Source organism: Nelumbo nucifera, chromosome 5 (genome assembly GCF_055504915.1).
Source record: "Nelumbo nucifera cultivar China Antique chromosome 5, China Antique-T2T, whole genome shotgun sequence".
Taxonomy (NCBI): domain Eukaryota; kingdom Viridiplantae; phylum Streptophyta; class Magnoliopsida; order Proteales; family Nelumbonaceae; genus Nelumbo; species Nelumbo nucifera.
Window position 1 is genome coordinate 85,370,946 of NC_142653.1, and position 22,372 is coordinate 85,393,317.

The 22,372-nt window shown below is 37.8% G+C and overlaps 1 protein-coding gene across 4 annotated transcripts in view; it reads left to right on the forward strand.

Annotated features, from left to right (window-relative positions):
• Positions 1 to 9,491: 9,491 nt before the first annotated feature.
• GAUT7 (galacturonosyltransferase 7) overlaps positions 9,492 to 22,372 on the forward strand; it is an 84,128-nt gene continuing 71,247 nt past the window's right edge. For 2 of the 4 annotated variants that reach the window (XM_010280589.3, XM_010280591.3), the window contains exons 1-4: positions 9,492 to 10,069; positions 10,713 to 10,744; positions 10,859 to 10,915; positions 11,071 to 11,130. In XM_010280589.3, coding sequence (XP_010278891.1) covers positions 9,934 to 10,069; positions 10,713 to 10,744; positions 10,859 to 10,915; positions 11,071 to 11,130 — 285 coding nt within the window. In that variant the 5' untranslated portion in view covers positions 9,492 to 9,933. The remainder of the gene's footprint in view (positions 10,070 to 10,712; positions 10,745 to 10,858; positions 10,916 to 11,070; positions 11,131 to 22,372) is intronic. The other 2 variants (XM_010280590.3, XM_088888760.1) reach the window with 1 other exon arrangement.

Here is a 22,372-nt window from a genome sequence, read left to right on the forward strand (position 1 = left end):
GCTTATCATCCATCTTCAGAATTTCATTTGACTAATCAGACCTCACCACTGTGTTTAGAGACCCAAAAAAACCCCATCACGTTAAATTTCACGACCAAACTCCTCCATTTGACCGTTAAAAAGTGAGATTTCATTTCAAACCATTTCGTTAACCAATAAACCATTGACCCAAACCAAATCTATCAATCCACACCTATGATCAATGGACTATCACTTCCATCAAATTCAGGACATTAAAAAATGCCTACCCACCGAATTTCATCCCAAAATTCCCTTGTTTGATCCTTCATCAAGCAAAGGTTCTATTTTAACAAATCTCGTTGATCCGAATTTGTTAGCCATATATTTCCATCGTCTCGACACTATTAGGCCAATCAGACCTCACCACTGTGTTTAGAGACCCAAAACATCTCATCACGTCAAATTTCACATCCTAATTTACTTGTTTGACTATTAAACTAGAAAGATGTCATTGCGACGCACCAAATCAAATCACCACCTCATCTATCCCAATATCAAACCTCAAAAATGTGATGGCTGGTGTCAAACTCATTCTTGAGTTGTTCAAACACTTGGACCAATGAAATTGAGCTTAATGGATCTAAAAAGCCCGAAAACCCAAAAATAAGCCCACTTAAAACTGAGACAAAACCACTTTTAAAAGTTCATTAAATTTGCATTTTTTGTCATTATCAAGTCCAAATATGGGGCTGCAACGTCCAACACGCCCCAATCTCCCATTGAATGCACAAAATCCATGAAAATCACCCCTAAATCAAAGAAAACTTTTCACCAAAGAAGAAGGCTTGACCAGACACCATTTTCTTTGAAAAATCTTTATCCAATTTTGTGAAAAAGCTATTTTCAAACCCCAGTCCTTTGATTGGACAAATTTCATAACTCTTCCCCTTCCCTTCTCTATAAATACTGATCCTACTAGTGCTTAAGGAAAGGGGGATCTAGAGAGATGAAGACAAAAAGAAAGAGCCAAAGGAGCACTCCCAACTCCTATAGATGCCCCATTCGCAAGAAAACCCCCAAACATTTGAACTTGAAATTCCGAATCCACTCACCACATTTCAGATCTAAAACTGGCTCAACATACCCAAACTTCCAACTATCAGAAAGCTCTTCCAAGCTCATTCAATCTTTCTCTTCTTTAAGTTCAGCTATAAGAATCTCAATAACAAGGTAACATACAAGAGGTAAGCCTCTTACCACATTTGTAGCTCGAGTTTGTCTTTTTTAGGTTGTTTGAAAGTTCTAAGACCTCAGAGAACCACTGTTCTTGACTTATTTAAGACTGAGAATAGAGGAAAAGAGACAAGGGTCTTAGGGAAATTAATACCTAAAACTTGATAACATCTCCTCAAAATCGGTCTCAATAGAAGTTGAGATCATGTTTCTACAAATCTCAAAAATCCCAATAACTATTTTTGTTGTTTTTCATATGAAATAGAGCCTAGCCAACTCTCATATTAGGTTGTTATAGCAGCTTGGAGAAAGGGGTTCCTAACGTCTTCCCTCTCCCAATCCTTGGGATCCAAAATCTCTTGGTCAGGTGCTTTTCCTATTGAAGAATGAAATCACTATCAAAGCAAATAAATCAATTTCCAAATCTAAAAATAAAGGCCTATTTCCTTTAAAAAAAATGAGTGGCTACTCCATTCCTTTGAGCTAATTATGAGCTTTTTGGAGCTTACACTCACAATACTCCAACAGTGAGTAAAAAAAATGACCCAAGAACCTATCCGGGCCTGGTGCACTATCCTTAGAGAAAGATAGAAAATGGTCTCCTTGATTTCTTTAGAGAGGGAAGTGCTAAGAAAAGATAGTTATCAGCTGGGGAAATCAAGCTAGGAATCACATTCAAAAATTCATCATCAACCGTACATACCTCAAATGAGAGAATCCGCTCGAAGTAATTAACTATTTCAGATTTAAAGACATTAATATTAGTAATAAGAGCTCCATTAGCATCTTGGATGTTATGGAATGAGGTTCTCTGCCGCTTAGCCTTTACCTTTGCATGAAAGAACTTAGTGTTATTGTCACCATCAAAGAGCCACTATATCCATGATTTTTGTTTCTAGTAAATCTCCTCTTGCAACAAAGCATCATGTAACCTACTTTTTGCATATTTCACATGAAACATTATTCTCATTAAAGTGTGTGACCTCAGCCCTCAAAACATCATCCTACAATTTTTTTTTTTATATATATTTTGAAAGAGGTTGCCAAAAACATCTTTATTCACTCCCACAGAATACCATGGAGACGCTTTAATTTGAATACCACCTTTTGTAGAGGGTTACTTAGTGCAAAAGACATGCAAGAATGTTCCACAACTGATAAGAAATCATCATGCTTCAACCACATTTGTTGGAACCGAAACATGGATGGACCTGTCATAGAATTCTCTTGCAGTTTATAAATAATGGAGAATGATCCAAATATTGCCTATTTAGATGTTGGATAGGCTGCATCGGCATAGAGGAAACCCAAATCGGATTAACTAGAGATTTGTCTAATCTGGCCTACAAATAGGCATTCCCTATTAACCCATGTCAAGGAGATTTGTAGAGCTAATAAAGTCAGAAAAATCATGGAGGGAGTAAATATTTGGAGGCTCCCCACCTAACTTTCTAGAATTACTATTAATGGCATTAAAATCCTCCATAAGTAGATAAGGCATATTTAAAGAACTGAGCAACTGACATAAGTGGGACCAAAGAGTCCTACGCTCATTCAGTGAACACTTGGCATGCACAAAAACCACAATAAATGGATCCCAAGGATCCACACAAACTAGGCAACAAATAAAGCAATCATGAGCATAAATAAGAAAAACCGACCAGCCATCCTTCCACATAACAGCTATCCGACAAGAAAAAGAACTACTAAAAAGGACCCTGATACATCCAAGCTTCCTCGACACCCTCTTAATCCTACTGCAAGAAATTTTTGGTTCCATATATAATCATTTAAGAAAAGCTGGAAATTTGGGTTTAAAAATAAGCCATTATTTTTAAAATAAGCACTTATTTTAGGTTTATTTCTCAAACACCAATAGGTGCTTAATGGTGTGGTCCCGACCCAAATAAGCACTTATTTTTAAGCACTCCTAAACATGGCCTTATTCTGCCACATGTGCCAAATCAATGATTTAATGGGGTTAATATGGTCATTTTCCTTTAACCCTTAATGGTTAGCATTGTGCAAATGGGGGGATTTGAATTTTTCATACTTCAAGTAGTAAAGTGACACATAACCCATGGATTAAGGGCTATATAAACTTATATAGTGAATTAAGTTTATGAGTTTATATATATATGTGTGTGTAGATATACATATATATAGATAGATAGAGAGAGAGAGAGAGAGAGAGAGGGGGGGGGGGGGATTGAATTGAATTTGCAACTAATGCCTTCCAACCATGTAAGAAAACCCATGCAAACACTTGGGATTGAATAGGATTTTGGATATATTTGGGTTGAAAAATTTAGGTTTTGACATCAATCTTGTTCCAAGCCAAGGTTCTTGTTCAAGGTTGCTCTAGCATTGGCCCTTAACCCCACCCAACCCATCTAATTTATACCCATGCTTTATTATACTCTATGTGGGGCTTGTAGTGATAGATCCTTGGTCTCTACACACTGCCCTTTCTATTATATACATAGATAAGTAATTTATAACTAAATTTGCTAGTTAGATACAGACATAGACACAACAAGGTCTTTAATCCAATTAACAAGTATATATCGAGGAGATACAAAGTATAAACTCTGGAACCTCGCTATACGGTTTGCATTTGAGTGGCCTTAATATTTTCCTCCAAGCTATTGCTTGTGTTGGTATTAAACATGTTCATAGGTCGGGGCCAGGCTGATATTTGCCTCTATATTAACAGAACATGCTCAAGCTCAAGCCTGAGCCTGGCCCGACCATCAGGCCTAGGTCTTAAGACTAAGCCCAACCCTCATATAAAGCCCGAACCTATCCAAAATTTTGGAAAAAATATTTGTTTCCTTTTTATTCAATTAAAATTCTTTTTATTTATATTAAAAGACCTCAAAACCTAAAAAAGTAATGAAAGATCTCACAAGGCTGGGCTCGAGATGAGATTTTTTGAGAAGTCCCAAGGCTGGTTTGTATTTTAGGCCCGAGACCGAGTCTACAGGCCTGAAATCCTATCCAAGCTGGACTTAGATCAGGCCAGACCAGGCCATCAAACTACTCGACCCATGAACAGGTCTAGTTGGTATAAGGTGCAACTTGGGTCATGTTGGGTGAGGGATTAATTAAATTTTCAATGGGCTTAAATCGTAACCCAGGCCCTATGAACTAAGCTTCAGAACTGCAATAGTGGGGATGCAATTTAGTTGGGTTTGATTTAACAAGAGAAAGTGAAACAATAGAAATCGATGACTATTATAAGGAAGAAATGTAATATTGTTGTTTAAAATAACTAATCTTTATTTTAGTATTTTGTTACAAAAATAATTTAGTAATTTAGATTAATTATATTAATATTTTTTAACCAAAAATAATAGCTTACTGCTAATTACTTAATAAAATAATCTTTCCATATTATCTATTAGTGTTCTATTTTATTCATTAATGGTTAAATGTTACAATTTTTTTTTTGTAAATATTACTAAAATATTAGTAAATATATAAAATTGGGTTGTAGTCATGATTAAGTGCATCTATAGATTAACTTTTTTAGTCATAAGTAAAGCAATCTAAGCTAGAGCTCGAGGTTTAAGACTTAAAGTTGGGTTTGGGTTAATCCTCAACCTGACCCAGTCCACCCAAGTTGCACCCATGAGTAGGCCTATAAATGGATTGAATTCGAATCGAATCAGGTTAGATTTGATTTCGAATTCGATTCGATATTTGACGGATATCGAATGTATCAATTCGAATTCGAATTTGATTATTAAATCAAATATTTGAAACGATTCAAATTCGACTAGCATGTGACCTAGAATCTTAAATGACTGAGTTTGCAAAGAAAAGCAAAGTGATTAGCTTGAGAAAAGAGGTAGGGGATTGACGGTAGTAGTCGTGGGTGCCAGACAGTGGGCTAAGTGTGAGTGTGTGACGATGGCAGTTGTGGGTTCTTGATGGTGCAAATGCGATGGTAGTGAGCAATGTAGGCCGGTGATGCGGTGACTGTTGCAGCACAACGACCGGTCATGTTGGACTGTTGAGGGCCTTGAGGCATTGAGTTTTAATTTGAGTAGTGGTGAAAGAGATGGTAGTGGCCGATGATCGGTGCTCGACTAATAAAAAATTATTATCTTATGTATATTAGTATATATGTAGTATACTTATGCATACATATATTATGTATAATTATATAAAGTTTATAAGTGATAAATTTAATATTTTATATTTATATACATTTTTTATACATATATACTTCAAATATTATTTTTGTAGCTTTTTTAATTTTTTGGTTATTTTAAACACAATAAGATGGTTGTGGATTAAATCCAAAGTCCAGCATAATAAGAAAATGTGGATGTAGTTGTATTATGTATGGGTTTGATGCAGATCCAAACAAGACATAACTCAAAAGAAAATAATTGCTTGAGCCAAAAAAAATTATAGGTTTATCCGGATTGGGCTAAGTTATAAATGATTGTCAACACCCAATTTTTGTTTGCTCCATCCACGCTACCTTCTTAAACCCTCTATTTAAACCTCAAAACTTGAAAGCATAACCAAGTTAACTTACCAAAACCCAAAATCCCCTATTTTGGTACAATCCAGATGACAATAATAACCTTGAGATCAACATCAAACATAATTCCTAGACTTAAAAATCTATAACTTAGTTACACGTTAAATTTCATCACCATATCTTGGAGACTCGTTGTTCATCACACCAACCTCTTCTCTAATGGTCCCGATCTATACAACATTAAAAACCTTGACTCTACAAAGTCAAACCCAACACATTCATTTTTGTGAGGTCACTAGAATACACTCAACCCCCTAATCCCACCTCAAATCTACGATGATCAACATTGAAAATACCAAGATTCCATTTCAATGACCCAAAATAATTAGAGCCAAGCAACCAAGATAAATAAATTCTTTCTTAAATTTGAACCTTACACATGATTCATCATCTTAATTCATGTCTATCCACCGAATTTGATCTTAAAATTCCATCATTTGACCCTCCATTAAGCTAAGATTTTGTTTCAGCAAATCTTATTATTAGAGGATATCACCCGTAGATCTCCACCATCCAAGATTTGTTTAACTAACCAGACCTCAACATCATCTTTAGAGACCCAAAAAACCCAAGTATGCTAAATTTAATAACTTAACTCCTCCGTTTAACCATTAAAAAAACAAGATTTGATTTAAACAATACAAAATAAATAAAGCCAAATGATTAAGATCAATAAATTATTTCTTAAATTAGAACCATTCACTTGACTTTTCACCTTAATTCAAGCCTACATTCGAAAAAACCCTAGCACATCAAATTTCACAACCTCATTCAGTCATTTGACTATTAAAGTAAAAAGATTTCGTTTCAATGCACTAGATTAAATCACCACATCAATTGTCCCAACCTATGACTTCAAGAGGATGGGGGTTGACATCAACCCCTTACTTGACCTGTTAAAACACCTAGACCAATACAGTTAAGCCAAGTAGACTTAAAAAAAAAACTAAAACCCAAAGATACCCCACTTAAAGTCAAAGAAAAGACAAAATGACATTGATGGTTAAGTGAATTTTACATTTTATGCCACTAACAACCCCAAATACGAGAATGCAATGATAGGTACACCCCAATCTCCCATTGGATGCACAAAACCTGTGAAAATCAATCTCAAATCAAAGAGAATCATTTCACTAAAGAGGAAAGCTTGTTTGAGCACATTTTTTCTTTACCTATTTTAATGAAAAAACTTTCTTAAAGCACATACTCTCTGATTGGGTGATATTCGAACCTTTCCCCCTTTTCTTTATAAATAGAGACCCAACTCAAGATTGAAGAAAGGGAGAGACATAAAAAGCATCTCTTGCCTTTATAGAGCCTCTATTTGTTAGAAATCTCCAAACACTTAAGCCTCAAAGCTTCAATTTTGCCTCCCCTATGTTCGAACTAAAGATTGGTAACTAGAAGCACTCTCCTACTTAGTTGCTTGTCCAAGCTTCATTCTAACCTATCTCAATTGTTGGAACATTCTTTATCAAGGTTGCATGCGAGAGGTAAGCCTTTCATTATACTATTTAACTTAAATTCATAGTCTTTGTTTTTTAGTGTGGTTTTAGGTTCCTCAAAATCTTGAAACCATGGAGAACTCACATTCCCTATTTCCTCCAGATTGAGAGAAACAAGGTAGGGAGGAGAGGGTCTTAAGGAAATTAGTACCTAAGTCCTGATAACATTACCTCAAATCAGTTGTGGGAGAAATTAAGGACATTTTCACCAAATTTTAAGAATTCTTAATAATCATTCTTATTAGCTCTTTTGTTAGAAATTGGGTCCGAAGAATTACCATATTGAGTAGCTACAATGGCTTGGAGAAAGGGGTGCCTAATACCTTTCCTCTCCTAATCCTTGGAATTAGGAATATTTCATTTAAGTGCTTATCCCTTAGGGAATGGAGTCACTACTTCTAAGTTGAAAATGATGGCCCATATCCTCTAAAAAAAATTGGTGGTGACTTAATCTTTTTGAGTCGATTCGACTATAAGCTTCTCAAAGCTCACAATGATCACATAAGTAGGAATGTAATGACATTTGTAATTGGGCCATTATTAATTTTATTCAATGTTCAAGGAACCAACCAAGCATAAAATTGAAGAAGGGAGAGAGAGAGAGAGAGGCTCGTGAGTTAGAGCTTCAACTAGGGTTGAATTGTGGTGACAATGACATGGCATATACATACATACTCTTAGTTTACATTTTCTTTAAAATACATGCATAATAAAGTAATATGTATAATAAGGAGCCATTAATTAATGGACTAATGATGATTAATGTGCTATTTGGCAAGTCTTTTTTGAAAAATCTTTTAGAAGATCTGACAACAAAAAGATGATGTAAGCTTTTTGCATAAAGATCTTGATAGCCCACAAACCATTTGGTGGAGGCACGTCTTTCCATGCGTCTTTCGCACGAAGATGAAGCAAAAAGAAAAACGAAAAGCTCCATTTGGAGCTTCTCGAAAATAGCCCAAAATGGGTTTTTCATGCCTTTTTCGAGGCTATATCTTTTGGTAGCTAGATCTTTTTCCAACCAAATGGGAGAAGACAAAAATGCGAGTTGTCGGGCTTCTAAAGCTAATAGCCCATGTAAAAAGATGGTGTCACACGGAGACTAATCAATATATGGAAATAAGGAGTCATGGGTTTAAATCCTATTGAACACATTTTAAAATTTCAATTGGTTAAAGACCCATGCAATTCAATGTAACCAGGACAGGTTCATCGTTTTTCTGATTAACCTAGTTGATCAACTAGTTTTCACCAATTTTTAGCAAAGGTGGTTGTTGGGATAAGATTGAACAAGTCAAAATCTCGAGTCATGATTCAATCGATCAGACCCAATTGATTCAGTCTGATTTTCTAAACAGTGGTTTTACTATATTAATAATTGGACTCGAGCTTTGGGCGATGCCAATTCAAATTGTGTTAGAAGTCCAACTTGAGACCACATAAATTTCACCCCTGAGGTTGCGTTTGGAAGCGATATAAATAAAAAACGATGTAAATATTTACGCCGATTCAATTTTTTTGGCATTTAGGAGTGTAAATTAGGACCGTTGTAAAACTCTACTCTGCGTTTGGATGGAGTGAAGTTTTATGTCATAAATCAATGTAAAACATAATCTAAAGTAGAGTTTTACATCGATTATCAGTGTAATTCTATATCAATAAAATCAATGTAAAACTCGACTTTTCTTGTCACATTTTTCGAAACTCAAATGATCACATTTTATGATTCGATGTAAAGCATCTTCTACGATGGGCTTCCTTGAAACCGTTTAGAGCCCCAACAAATTAGCTATCACCTTCACCATAATTGGTAGTTAGTAATTTCAATATGGAGTATGTTACCTTTTAGACCCTTGGAGACTAGGTAGCAACTACACCTTTTCAGTCCTTGGTCTTAGTTTGGGAAACTTAGTGCCCCAATTTGATTTCCAGATTGGGCTGAGATTTATCATTGGTATATTGGTCTTGGCTCAGCCCCTCTAAGGGGATGTTGGGAACTGTGGCCGTTTTTCAAAAAAACGGTGTCACATTGGATCCACACAAGAGTTTCAACAAACACCTATGTATCTCTTTGTTTGGTTCAATTGATTATTAAAAAATCGGGCATTGCCTCGAAAATCGGGACCCCATCGTTTCCTCTAACGGTTGACTGATGTATATCCTATATGGTGCTTACCTATCGCACATACATGAAAAATGGTGATGAAAATCACGTTTCCCAAGAGCATAGTATTAAGCATTTTTTTTTTATGAAAAACAAGTATTGGAAGCATTGTCATTTTTTCTTGAAAATCTATCGCTAAATTGTTATAACTATTGGGCTTATCATATCTAAGGAATCGCCCAATTTGCATAGGTTTTATTCTGAAGTCTAAATTCTAAAGAGGTGAAGAAATGGTACAGTTAAGCAAGCATTGGATGGATGAAATATGAGATTCGAGGCATCTCATCCTTCGTACTTCCCAGTTCAATTTCTGCATGCGTGCCATGGTGCCATGGGTACGGGTGCCTGATTAGTTTATGAAGCCCGCTGGTTAAAAACAATAGACAATAATACTAATAGATATCAAATTTAGAGAGAGAGAGAGAGAGAGAGAGAGAGAGAGCATATGGAGGTGTACAGTGTGCAAAATTATGGTTACTTCATGACTTCTAAGTAGGTAGGGAGAGGAGGAGATGAAGGGTGGTGGCTCCCTTCCTACGAAGAGGGGATGGAGAGGACTTGTGGTTGCAGTGCTGGGTCTCGTCATACTCTCGATGCTGGTTCCCTTGGTTTTCTTGCTTGGCCTCCACAACGGTTTTCACTCCTCTGGTATTTCACCAAACCCTAGAATCTTTAGATCTATTCTCCTCACTTCATTTCCTCACCTTTTCTTCATTTTCCTTTCCTCTCCTAGATCCTTCACATCAAATTCTCTAGGATCAGGCTTGTACATAGGTTCTTTAGGCTGTGTTTAGTTAATACATTTTCCTTAATTTAGTTCCATATCTACTGAGCTGCTTTAGTTATTTGTATTTTTATATATTTTCTGGATGGTAGGATCATTCCTCCTTTCTTTTTCCTTTACAATGGTTGTTAATATTCCTAGATCTCGTTCGGTGTCTCACAGGCCCCCATTTCTATATCTCTTCAATGGGTTATGGAATTTCTATTTTCAACAATGTTTTTTTCCCGATGCTATGTTCGGTTTAGTAGAAAATAATTAAAAAATTCTGTTTCTTTCTCTCTCTCTCTCTCTCTCTTTTCCATCAAACCAAACACACTGCTACTTGGTCGATCCACTTCTGTTATGTCAATAATCTTTGCTGTTAGAATCCTGGTTATGTTTCATAATCAAGGATATTTAAGATTTTCTGCTTATTGGATTTTCCATCACTTCAATGTCGGGGTTCGTTGCTACTCCGATTTTGATATTGCAATCAAGATATTGACGTGCTGTTATTCTCTTTTGCAGGATATGCAACTGAATATCAAAGTCATTCTTCTGTGAGTATCTTTCTGTTGATTTGATGGCGTTGTTGAGTTATATTCTATGTTGCACTTAATTATTTTTTTTTTTCCTTTTTCCCATCTAAGTTTCTTGTATTGGCTGATAACCAGAAGGGCGTTGGAAATTTTGATGCATTGGACCATGGTAATTCTGGGACTAAATCAGAGGTGCTGAGTTTTACTCGATTAGTTCCCCTCTTCTCCCCCCCACCCACACACCCACACACGCACACGCACCCACACCCACACCCACACCCACACCCACACCCACCCACCTTTAAATTGGGTTTACCATATGCTGCTGCTTCTGCTTATTTCTACAGGGTGATCAATTGGAACATCTAGATAATCTTATGAGAAGATTGGGTCCGGCCCTTTCCAAGGTTCTCTCCATACTATTTTGATGATCTGATTTCAATTCCTTGTATTCTGGACTTGGTAAAGTGGTTATGGCATGCCACTCTGTTTGTTCCTAGCTATTGTAGTTCCTATTAAGAGAGGTCAAACTTTAAGAAATAACAACACAAAACTGGTCTCTTTATTCTTGCCTTTTCAATTGGGTGAATTGTTTACAATTTGCATGGTAAAAGAAGTACTTTAGATTTATCCATATTGATCACTTACATATTTCTGTTTTCCTGCTGATAAACTTTACACAAGTAAACATGTGGATGATTCATTTGAAGTTAAAAATATCATGCCACAATTATTCTGATCAACAACACTCTGTCAAAGTAGTTTTTGAAATGGTGAAAGTATGAGTGTGAAGGGTAGCCCAGTGCATGAGTCTCCTGCCAGTGCAGGGTCTGGGGAGGGACAGATGTATGCAACCTTACCCTGCACATACAGAGAGGCTGTTTCCAAGATTTGAAACCTGGTCACCCAGGTTGCAATGGAGCAACCCAACCATGCTACAAATTTAGCACCTTTAGAAAAGTTTAGGTGATCCTTCTTTTTGGGATTTTAAGCGTTGTATTCTATCCGATCTTTATGCCCCTCGGTTGTTACTTGGTCATGCATTTATTTGAATGTTGTTATTGTCTGGTGCAGTTTGGCCGTGACTCTAAGTATTTATTCTCCAACATTGGTTATTTGAAGTGTCACATGTTCTGTTTGAATAGCACTGTCATATTGTCCATATTGGTTTGGCTTAAAGGTTTTTATGCTGCTTGCCAACCTATACATAGCATGACAACCATTTAACCATTTAATGATTTAGCCTTTTTTCTTAGGGCGTAAAAGTATTTTCTAGTTTACCAGTATGGTTAATTGATTTTTCAAAAGCAGATGAATTATATGGATTTCTGATACAAGCTTTTATATCTATAGTGATGTCGAAATTCTTAAGTGAGGCTGGACATTGGATCTTTCAAAATGCCTAAGAATTATTCTATTTCTAGGCGATGCCTACTGTTTCATGGACTCTTCAAGTGGAGTAGTGGAAAAAGTGTGTGTTCATATTCTGATACTATGGATTCTTGATGGGCACTTTTCTTCATCTCTCCTTGTTTGTTTGACATAAATCAATAAACATCTAAGTAAATATTGACTAATGATGGTGGGAGAAGGAATTGATGATTTGAAGCAGTTTCTGGATTAAGAATTAACATTCATGAAAGTGAGCTAATGGCAGTGAGTGAAGGAGTTGATATGGATCAGTTGGCAGATTATGTCAGGTGTAAGATAGGCAAATTGCCTGAATGCGTGCAAAATACTTGGGGATGCCTCTTGGACAGAGTTGTATTTCAAAGAAGATTTGGGAGTTGGTGATGGAGAGAATCGAAACGAAATTAGCCTCTTGGAAAAGAAGATACTTGTCAAAAGGAGGAAATTTGAGCCTAGTCAATAGTGTTATGTCTTCTCTATCTACATATTTATTATCCTTATTCCAAATCCCGGCAAGTGCAGCCAAGATAATTAAAAGGAGAATGAGAGATTTATTGTGGAAAGGATGGAAGTGGAAGGATGATTTCAATTTCCACCTGGTCAAGTTGAGTAAGGTTTGCAACTCAAGTAAGGCAGGGGGTCTAGGGATGAAGAGAACTGGAAAATTCAATGTGGCTTGTTTAGGTAAGTATTATTGGAGGTGGAATGAACAGCCTAACAGTTTTTGGTGAAGAACCATTTTGGCAACAATATGGTTCAAGCAATCTGAATTGGGAACCAGGAGAGATCAACATAATAAATGGGTCTGCAGTATGAAAGGGTTTACAGAAATCAGCAAGAGAGTTTAGAAAAAGATATGAAGTTTGTAGTTGGAGATGGAACAGGGATAAAATTTTCATAGGACAGCTGGTCTGGAAATCAACCTCTTAAAGAGATGTTCTCAACCCTGTTTGAGATCGCGCAGAACAAGGAATGCATGACCTAAGAAGTCTTTTCCTATGACAAGGATGCAGGCAACTGGTGCTGCATTTTTAGAAGGAACCTGAATGACTGGTAGATAGGGCAGTGGATAGGGACGATGCAAAGAACCAGCACAATCAAACCTGATAGATCAAGGAGTGAAAAAGAATATGGGTGTGGGAGAAATCAAGCAACTTCACAGCAACATCTTTCTACAATAGGTTGGTTGTGAAGAGTTGGAGAAATGAGAAATTCCTTGAGGCCAGAGTGTGGAAAACTGTAGCACATCTTATGTAGCTGTTTTGGTATGGACAGCCACATTATGAAAGTGTGAGACATCGATGCCACGGAAGAGTTAGCTCATTTATTTATTCAGTATTTATTCATTGCAAGTTTGCAAGGGTGCTGTGGGCAAGGACAATGGGTTTTTGAGGTGGTGTTGTGGTGCTGGCAGCTGAAAGGTTTGTCAAAAAAATGGGAAGATCATATGGGGAGTGTTGCCTGCAGCAGTGGTTTGTTCAATATGGACACAGAAGATACTGTAATGAAGGGATTATGGCTTATGGGGTAGGCTTTACTCATGGGTAGCAGTACATAAGCAGCTCAAGGGTACATCTTAAAGTTCTCTGTCTCTCTCTCACTCTCTCTCAAAAAAAAAGGATACATTGTGAAGTCCTTTTTTGATCTTAGTAATCTTTTTGTAACTACGAATACAGAATACTTGGTCTACAGAGAGGACGATGGTCCCTGCACAGTATCTTATTGAACAGGGCTTTATATATGTTATTATATTTTGATCAGATTAATACAATACATTACCTTTTCTTCAAAACAAGTAAATATCAACCAATATCTTTTTCCTATTTAAAGTTCCTAGGGTAGCAATTAAACCTTGTAGATGTGATTTTAACTGCTTGTTACAATACACAAGATGTACTTTTTATTAGTAATTATTATTTTCTGGATGCCTCTCTGCATCCATTGTCTTTTAATCTTGTCCAATGATCCAATCCAAAGTTTGCAGATTCAGATTGGATATTGACTTGTGTTGCATACTGAGTTACAGATTGAATGGTCCTACCATTCAGTTCAATCACCCAACTTGCTCAAGTAAAAACTGCAAAAAAATCAGAAGTCATAAAACATAATACAGACACACACACACACATATTATATAGTCTTAAAACAAAAACTATTATAAGGTACAACACCCAATAATATAGTCATTTAGGGAAAAAATGACAAGAGAGGAGGAAGAGTGAGCAGTTGATGGTAGAGGAAACAAAGAACAAACAGACACAGAAGGTGGGGAAGGTGGTGATGATGAGAGCAAGACATGGAAGAGGTGAATAGTACAGTTGGGGAGGCTAAACACGGGTTTCTTTCTTTTCTCCTTTAGCAGCGAGGATGAAGCTCTTGATATTCTTGAGCAAGAACAAGATTAACTATGGGTTCCAGAGTTAAGGTTGGGGAGGTGGAACTTGCTTGTTGGAGCTTTGAGAAACGTGGGATCTTCAAGCTTTGTCTGGATAAATGTTTTTGGTATTCCATTACATGCCTGGAGCTTCCAAACATTTAGGGATGTTGGGGATGCTTGTGGGAGGTTCAGGTTTGTTGATTCAAGAACCATCGAGTGGAAAAGTCTAGTATGTGCATGGATTTTAGTCGAGGTGGTGGAAATTTACCTTGTTTCAGCATCTTTGATGTTTCATTTTGGCGGAGAAATCCTTGATTTAAGAGTGGTGGTAGAAGGAACTTACCCTGGTTGCTGTGTTGAAAATTTGGTTTTTTTGGAAGGAGGGGAGTGGGCCTCTGTGATCTGTCTTCGATAGGTTTGAATACGCAGAAGTTGAACTGGTTCATAGCAGTGGAGAAGTCAGAGGTTGAAGATGAGGGTGTATTGGGAAAAAATTCTAAAAGTCAATGGTGGGGTTGGTGATTTGAGGCTAATTGATTTCCAAGACCTTGGGATGGTGAAAAGGGGAGTTTCGGGAAGGTTCTAAAATAGGAGAGATGGGTGGCGCCCATACAAGATCAGCTAAAGGAAAAACTGAAACTGGCCCGTTGAACTTAATGAATTATGATATTAGAGGAGAGATAGAGGCTGAGATATATGTTCCAGGTCAAGAGGGAATGGGATTTGGGCTGGGAGAGGGAGATGAAAAGATGTCTTTGTCGCGAAGGGGAGGCTGGAATTGAAGCTGGGGCCCACCTTCTAAAGACCAGACCAAAAGGTGCGGGGAACTCATTCGATCCACCCAATCTAGGGGTAAGTAGAAAGAGGTCAGTAAATTTTAAACCCTCAAAGAATGTTAGACGCAAGAGATTGAACAAGCTTAATTTGAATAGTTTTGAAGGAGAAAAGAAATAAGGTGGGAATGGGAGATTTTCAGATTTGTTGAAGGCAAAAAGAAGAAGATTAATGTGAAATCGATAGAGGGGCATAATATCAAAGATGATGTTCAAAGCCTTGACAATGGCAACAGCGATGAGGATCAAGTTTGCTGCATGCGAAATAGGGATAAATCTGTGGAGGAACTTAAATCATTGACATTAAAAGAGAACAATGGTATGTCGTCCTCGAACCTTATTCCTATTGTGAAAGATATTTTGTTTATTGATTCCTGTGGGATCCATAAAGAAGAAAAGAATGGTCTGGTGAAGAAGGTTTCAAGGGAGGTCATTGTTGTCGAAGTAGGATGAGATTGTGGTGTTGGTGATGTAAGTAGCGGAATCTTGGTCGCGAACTAATGTGCTTTGATACAAACTGAGGGTGTTGAAGTTGGTCATCAATTATTTGAGGAGGTGGTGATAAGAATTAGGAAGTTTAGGGGTGGATTTGGTAGGAGGAGGGAGGCTAATAAAGAGTTAGCTGTGGCCAATTTAGTAAATCTCAAGGAATCTGGAGTAGCCTATGGAGTGAAATAGTCACATACAGTTCATGTTACCAAAATATTCTCTAGGTTGAAACTTGGGTTGGTAGGTGCTGGTCCTACAAGGAACTACAAGAGGGTGTATAAGAGGAGGGGCAGTAAGACTAATACATCGGCAAAAGAAGCTATTTGATGAGGAGGATTCTTTTGCTGCTCCTAATCTGGGTTTGCAATTGGGGACTTGACAACATGAAGAAGTAATAGAAGGCGAAGTCGTATCTACGGGAAAAGACATCAATAAAAGCTGTGAAGAGAAGGCAGAGATATGGAAGTACTTCTGTTGAGGAAACGGCTAAAAAAGATATAGAGATTGGCAAAATGCTGGGACTGTTTTTCTGGGAGGTAAGGAATTTGCCGGGAAAACTTTTGAAGTGTTTGAGAGGAAGAAGAGGGAAGAAATTTTGAAGAAAGGTCCTTTGGGAGGAGGGAAGTGGGATGAAGAGGTTGTTGTTCAGGAGGAGGTCTTTGAAGGGGAAGATTAGGATCCTATTTCCGCCAGGTTGGTTTTGTTTTTGTTCGTTTGCAGGCAATCATTTGGGAAGGTGTCAGAGTTTTACTTTAATGAAATTTCTGCTTATTCTTCAAACATATGATTTAGTCAACATTTCTATGAGTTGGGTCTCAATAACAGTTTTCACCAGCAGTTTCTGGTTCAGAGATTCCAACTATTTGGTCTGATCCAAAGCTGGCAACATTGGCTAAATCATACATTCTTACTTCTGGGCATGAGTCTGATTCTGATTCCTATGTCCATACCCATGTAACAATGAGCTGGCACTCATACAGGGACACAAGTTGTTCCAGAATCTAGGAAAAATCCAAAATAACCTTCATTAATACTTATTTTCTGATGCCGGCACTTATGCTCATCTGATTTTGTAATGCTGTGGTAAATCTTAAAGGAGAGGTCGCATCTTGCACCTCTCCTTTGGTTGCCTGCAACTCTTATTTACAGGATTAATAAAATGCTTATTCATTTATCAAAAAAAAAACTTATTTTCTGATGAGTATCACTACCAACAAAAGACATCAATTTTGATGGTTGGCTATTGGATGGAAATCAGGACTGATGAAGAAAACGTTGCTGGTTGTTTATGGGAAATAAGTTAAATAGTGCGTTTCTCTGGTTCACAAGCATCAGATTGCTTATTCTTGGGAGGGCTTCTGGGCTTTGTTTTATCACTAACAACTAACAACAAACAAAGAGGTTGAAAAAGGGAGGATCACTTTTGGCATTGCTACAAGGGAGATTGTTTGGCAAAGGGGCTAGCCAAGCAACTGGGGTTTATGTCAAGAGAGATAGCCACAATTTCCAAGGAAGTGGGAGATGTGTTTAAATGGGTTAGAAGAGCAATTAATGGACTGGCAGATTGTTTGGCAAAGGGGTTAATAGGGAATGTCTTTTCTGGGATGAATTGTAAATTGGATTGTTCTTGTAAAAGTAAAAGGGTGGCTGGGAAAGTCGCTAAGTACTCTATCTCTTTTAAATTAATGAATGGATTTTCAATTATTGATCTAAAAAAGGGAGGATCACAATGCTTGATGAAGATCAAGAAAAGGGAACAGAACACAATATACAATCCACTGTCAAGCAATAAGAGGGAAAAATAAATATACTCTTTTTTGATCAGCAACACAAAGAAGAAATTTTGTTGATTAGAAGAAGAAAGAGTAGATTACAAAAAGGAGTTGTGAAGGACTGTCTGAAATAGGGCTAGCCCCTCAAAAGATTACAAATGCGCCCAGTATATCCATCTGATTTGGATATACAAATCCTTGGAGATCCATTTGAACTGCCTGAATTAATCTTTGAGTTGCCAAATCACCCCTGCACTATTCCTCAGACATCCCACTATAATCATAGGAGTTGTGAAGGATTATCACAGGTGTAAATGCAACCATGAAATACTTCCCAATAGAAGGCACTGATCTTCAAGGGGATAGGGAATCACCAGATTTCCTTAACAGGAAAGGAGGGTGGAGAGGAAGAGGAAACAAGGGATTTAAAAAAGGATTTACAAGAGAAGGAACCACTTGGGGTAAGCAACCACACACAATTATTGCTTTCCTCAAAATCAAAGAAGACTGATCCCAAAATGCTTAACAAAATAAAAACTAGAGGATCCTTAGACTCTAAGATTTCTTTGAAAGCCCAAGTTCCATTTTAGCCCTGAAAGAGAAAAAGGAGTAAGGGAATCCACAAGACTGCAACAGGTCCATCTTTAAAAGAGGAAAGGGCAAAGAGAGAAGGAAAAACATCTTTAAGGTGGGCTTTTCCAATCCATACTTCCCAGAATCCTAATTTAGAGCCAGAAGCCAAATCGTACCTCACATGACAAAGGAAAGTAGGAAGGATATCATGTATAGCTTTCTAGGGAGCAGCAAAAGTAGACAGAGTCCTTCCGACAAGGTAAAAAACAGATGATTTGTGTACCAGAAGGTAAAGAGAGGCAAGTTTGGAGGAAGTTGGCTGAAGTACTGGGGGAGATGATTATCATCGAAGAGGAGAAGCTGAGAGTAGAGCAGAGGGCTGGTATGAAAGAAAAAGAAGACCCAGACACAGTGGAAGGAAGTTATGGAACAAGGTTGGAAGGAGAGAAACATAAATGGTGGCCTCTACCATGGGCTTAAAAATATTTTGGGAAGGGAAAACAACAGATTGGACTAGAAAAAAGGTTGTGATTGCAGAAACTAAAGTGAAAAGTTGGAAATAAGTGTTAGATGCTATAGTGGAAAAGATTCGTCTAACGAAGAAGGTGATCCTTATACCATTTGATGAAAGGAGAGCAATCCTTGATATTGGAAAACTTCCATTGGATCTTTTGGTGGTGGAAACAAGTTTTGGTCAAACAACTATTGAAAGTTTGTCACCTATCTGTAATGAAAAGTTAATCCCAATGGGAAAATTGTTGGACTGCTGTTCAACCTCTGGCAGGAGCAGTTCTTCTATAAAATCGCAGCAGTGTGTGGAGGGGTTTTGGAAGCATACTGTTTGAGGGACCTTCGTGCTACAAAGATGAAAGTGGTCAGGGTAAAGCAGGAGAACATTCCTCGAGCTTTACAAATCTTTACTGATGACTGTTGGAGAACAATCTGGCTGGTTACAGAGTTGGAGATGAAGTTTTGGTTCCCAGAGCAGAAGGAAGAAGACGACGATGATGTGGATGGTTGGGTGACACGTGATAGAAACTGGGTGGATAGACCAAGGGCTCAGATTGGGGCAGAGGTAAAGGAAACTGAAGAGTCCGAAGACTTTGGTAGAACGAATCCCTTTCCCCTTAAGGTTAATTTTTCAAACGCCTTTGAATTCAATTCAAAGACTCAATCAAAGACGTTTGCTGAGGCCCTTAAGACAAATGTAAATCTGGACCCTCCACATGGAGGTTAACAAAGCGGTGAAAGGACTGAAGCCTGCCTCTCCACTGAAACGAGCTGACCAGAACCGGGGGTTCAACTAGACAAGCTGGTTGGGATCGGGGGTAGCTAGGATAACTTAAAGAGTCACGTACATGGTCATGTGACTTCTCTTGGGGGTGATAGTTGTGGTCTATCATCGTCCCATTCAACTCCCAGATCTCCTGCCAGGACCTCTATAAAGGGAGATAGATACTAACAGAGGTGCTTTTCCCTCGGTTTCCATGGTGCCAGATAGCCTGAAAACTTCAAGTCAGAACCTCCTCTGGAATCATTGGGGAGGAGAGAAGTCAACAACGCTAGAAAAGCCAAATCCACGGTACCATAGAATGCTCCATGAGGAGTTTGAAGATGAGGCAGACTGGGAGGAACTCAGAGACGTAGAGGAAGAAGATTAACACCTGTGACTTGCTACAGAAAAGAAGGCCAACAAAGTGCCTTTCTCCTAGTGTTTTGTATCCTCTGTTTGGCTAGTGGTAAGACCCTTCCTCATTTACTGATGCTCTTTTGTATCTTGTATTTGGGATTACTTTTCCTCACTTTTTGGATGCAGATGGAATCCTCCACGAGATATGATGAGCCTTTTTAGACCCAATGTACTGTGGCAACAGAAAAAAGGGCAAAATGCTTATGGAGGACAACAAGAGCAGCTGTAGTTTGGACCATATGGGAAGAAAGAAATCAAAGGATTTTCTCTGAGAAAAGTAGATCTAAAGAGGAGGTAATTGAAACTGTAAAAATCAGATCTGCATACTGGGTAAAGACATTAGACATCTTCAAAGATGTTTCAACAAATGATATAATAAGAAAATGGAAGGAGGAGGTACAAATGGAAATGCATAAAGGAAGGACCAAGGTGGATTGGAAACTGCCAGAGCCAAATAAGTTGAAGTTGAACTTTGATGGAAGCTCCTTTGGAAACCCATGGAGGGCTGGAATAGGGGGAGTTTTCAGAAATCATCTTGAATAGTTGTGGCTTTATTCTCAGGACCAATTGGGTATGGAGACTCAGTTCAAGCAGAGACAATGGCACTCCTACAAGGTTTGAAATTAGCAATGCATTTAGAAGCTAGAGAATTGGAAGTAGAAGGGGACTCACTGTTAGTCATTTCTTGGGCTAAGCAAGTGAGCTTAGAACCATGGAAGTACAGATTTGCATTAAGGGTTATTGAACTACTGGCCAAGAAATTTAACTCTACATTTGGGTGGACTAAAAGGACAGCAAATGGACTGGCAGACATAAACAGGGAGCTGATAGGCCTTCTCTTTTTTGGGCAAAACTGTAGCTGAATGTGTTAAAATGGAGGATAGATGATTTTTGTATTATGGGGACTTCCTATACTGTATTACTCTGGAAAGTACTTGTAATCTGTTTTTAAATTAATAAAATTATCTTTCACTGATAAAAAAGTAGCTCTGTACAGGCAACTGACTTCCCCCGTGAATGCTAGCCACCACTTTGTGCCACAATCTCTCAGTTTCCACAGGGAATTGCCAACGCAATTTGCTTAAGAGAGACATATTTTTCACTTACATTACCAATTCCCAAACACCCTTTGTCTTTCCTTCTAACTACTATATCCCATCAGATCAAGTTATCATTCTTACTTTCCCCAGGCTCCCAAAGAAGATCCCTCATGAGCTTCTCAATTCTTTTCACCATTGGTGAGGCATCTTAAACACAGACATGGAGGTTAGCTAAAGTAGATTTAATCAATGTTGGTCTCTCCCCAAGATTTAAGAATAAGTACATTATAGTCTGTTGGCTGAAATTCTGCACCTACACCCCCCCTTTGAGACTGCTCTGTCCACCCATTTATCGTTGGCTGGGTCATTGCCTTATTGGCTGGGGAAGCCATCTGAATGAGCTGTTCATTGGCAATAATGATAATTTTAAATAGGCTGCCAGCACCTAGGTTCTATCTTTGTCATAGTTTGAGTTTGTTAAAAGTTTGCTAGCCATCCAAGCATTGTGGGTCAAATTTTTTTTTTTTTTTTCATTGATGACAAGAAAGTTGTTGGATAATTGATGGCAACAAAGGTTTTCATTACACCAAACATGCAATGGTATACCTACAATGTTAAATCTATACATGCTTTGAACTAGGCAGATGCTTATTGAACTGGTCAATGGAAACCAGTGGTTAGTGATAAAAATCAGGATCTGACCTCTGTACCTATCTTCTCACTTCTACTGGGCATGGTATTCTAATTAGGCTGTCACCCAACTTGCTCTCTCTTCTACATCTGGATTAGAGTCAATAAATTCCCCAGCCAAGTAACTTTACAACAAATCTAATCAATTATCACTATTTTACTTTTCCCTTATGTGTAAAAACCACTCTTTTATGCTTAAATAATGCTTCATTTATGGCAGTCACCTTTGAAAGAGAAGCATCATCCATGGCTTGGAAGTGGTAAATGGTAAGGCATTTTACTCGTGTGTGATCCAGGTTTGCAAGGATACAATAATGTGGCAACTACTCATGTATCTTGCATCATCTTCTACAATGTCAAATCTTGTACTTGGAAATCCTTTAGAACTTTTATGCCGCATTTTTGGATCACATGTATACGATTATTCACTTTATTGAATACTCTGATGCCTAACAAGTCTTGGTTTCCATTGTTCTCCACTAGGCCTCTCTTCCACTTTTGTATACTGCATAGAAAACCTTGAATATTTTTGACTTTATAAAGGCTCTATGAGTTGTGACATTAGGTTGACACTATTTTAACCAGATACAACAAGGGAAAAATTGGACAAGATGTTAGATATGGAATTTATACTAAAAGTTGAGTTATTATGATATGATATGACACCTGGGAAATACTAGAGGAGGATCTATTGTTATTGTTTGAGGAATTTTACAAAAGGGGAGTATTTAGCCCAGGGTTGAAATTGAACTCCATTTTCATTGCTTTGGTTCTA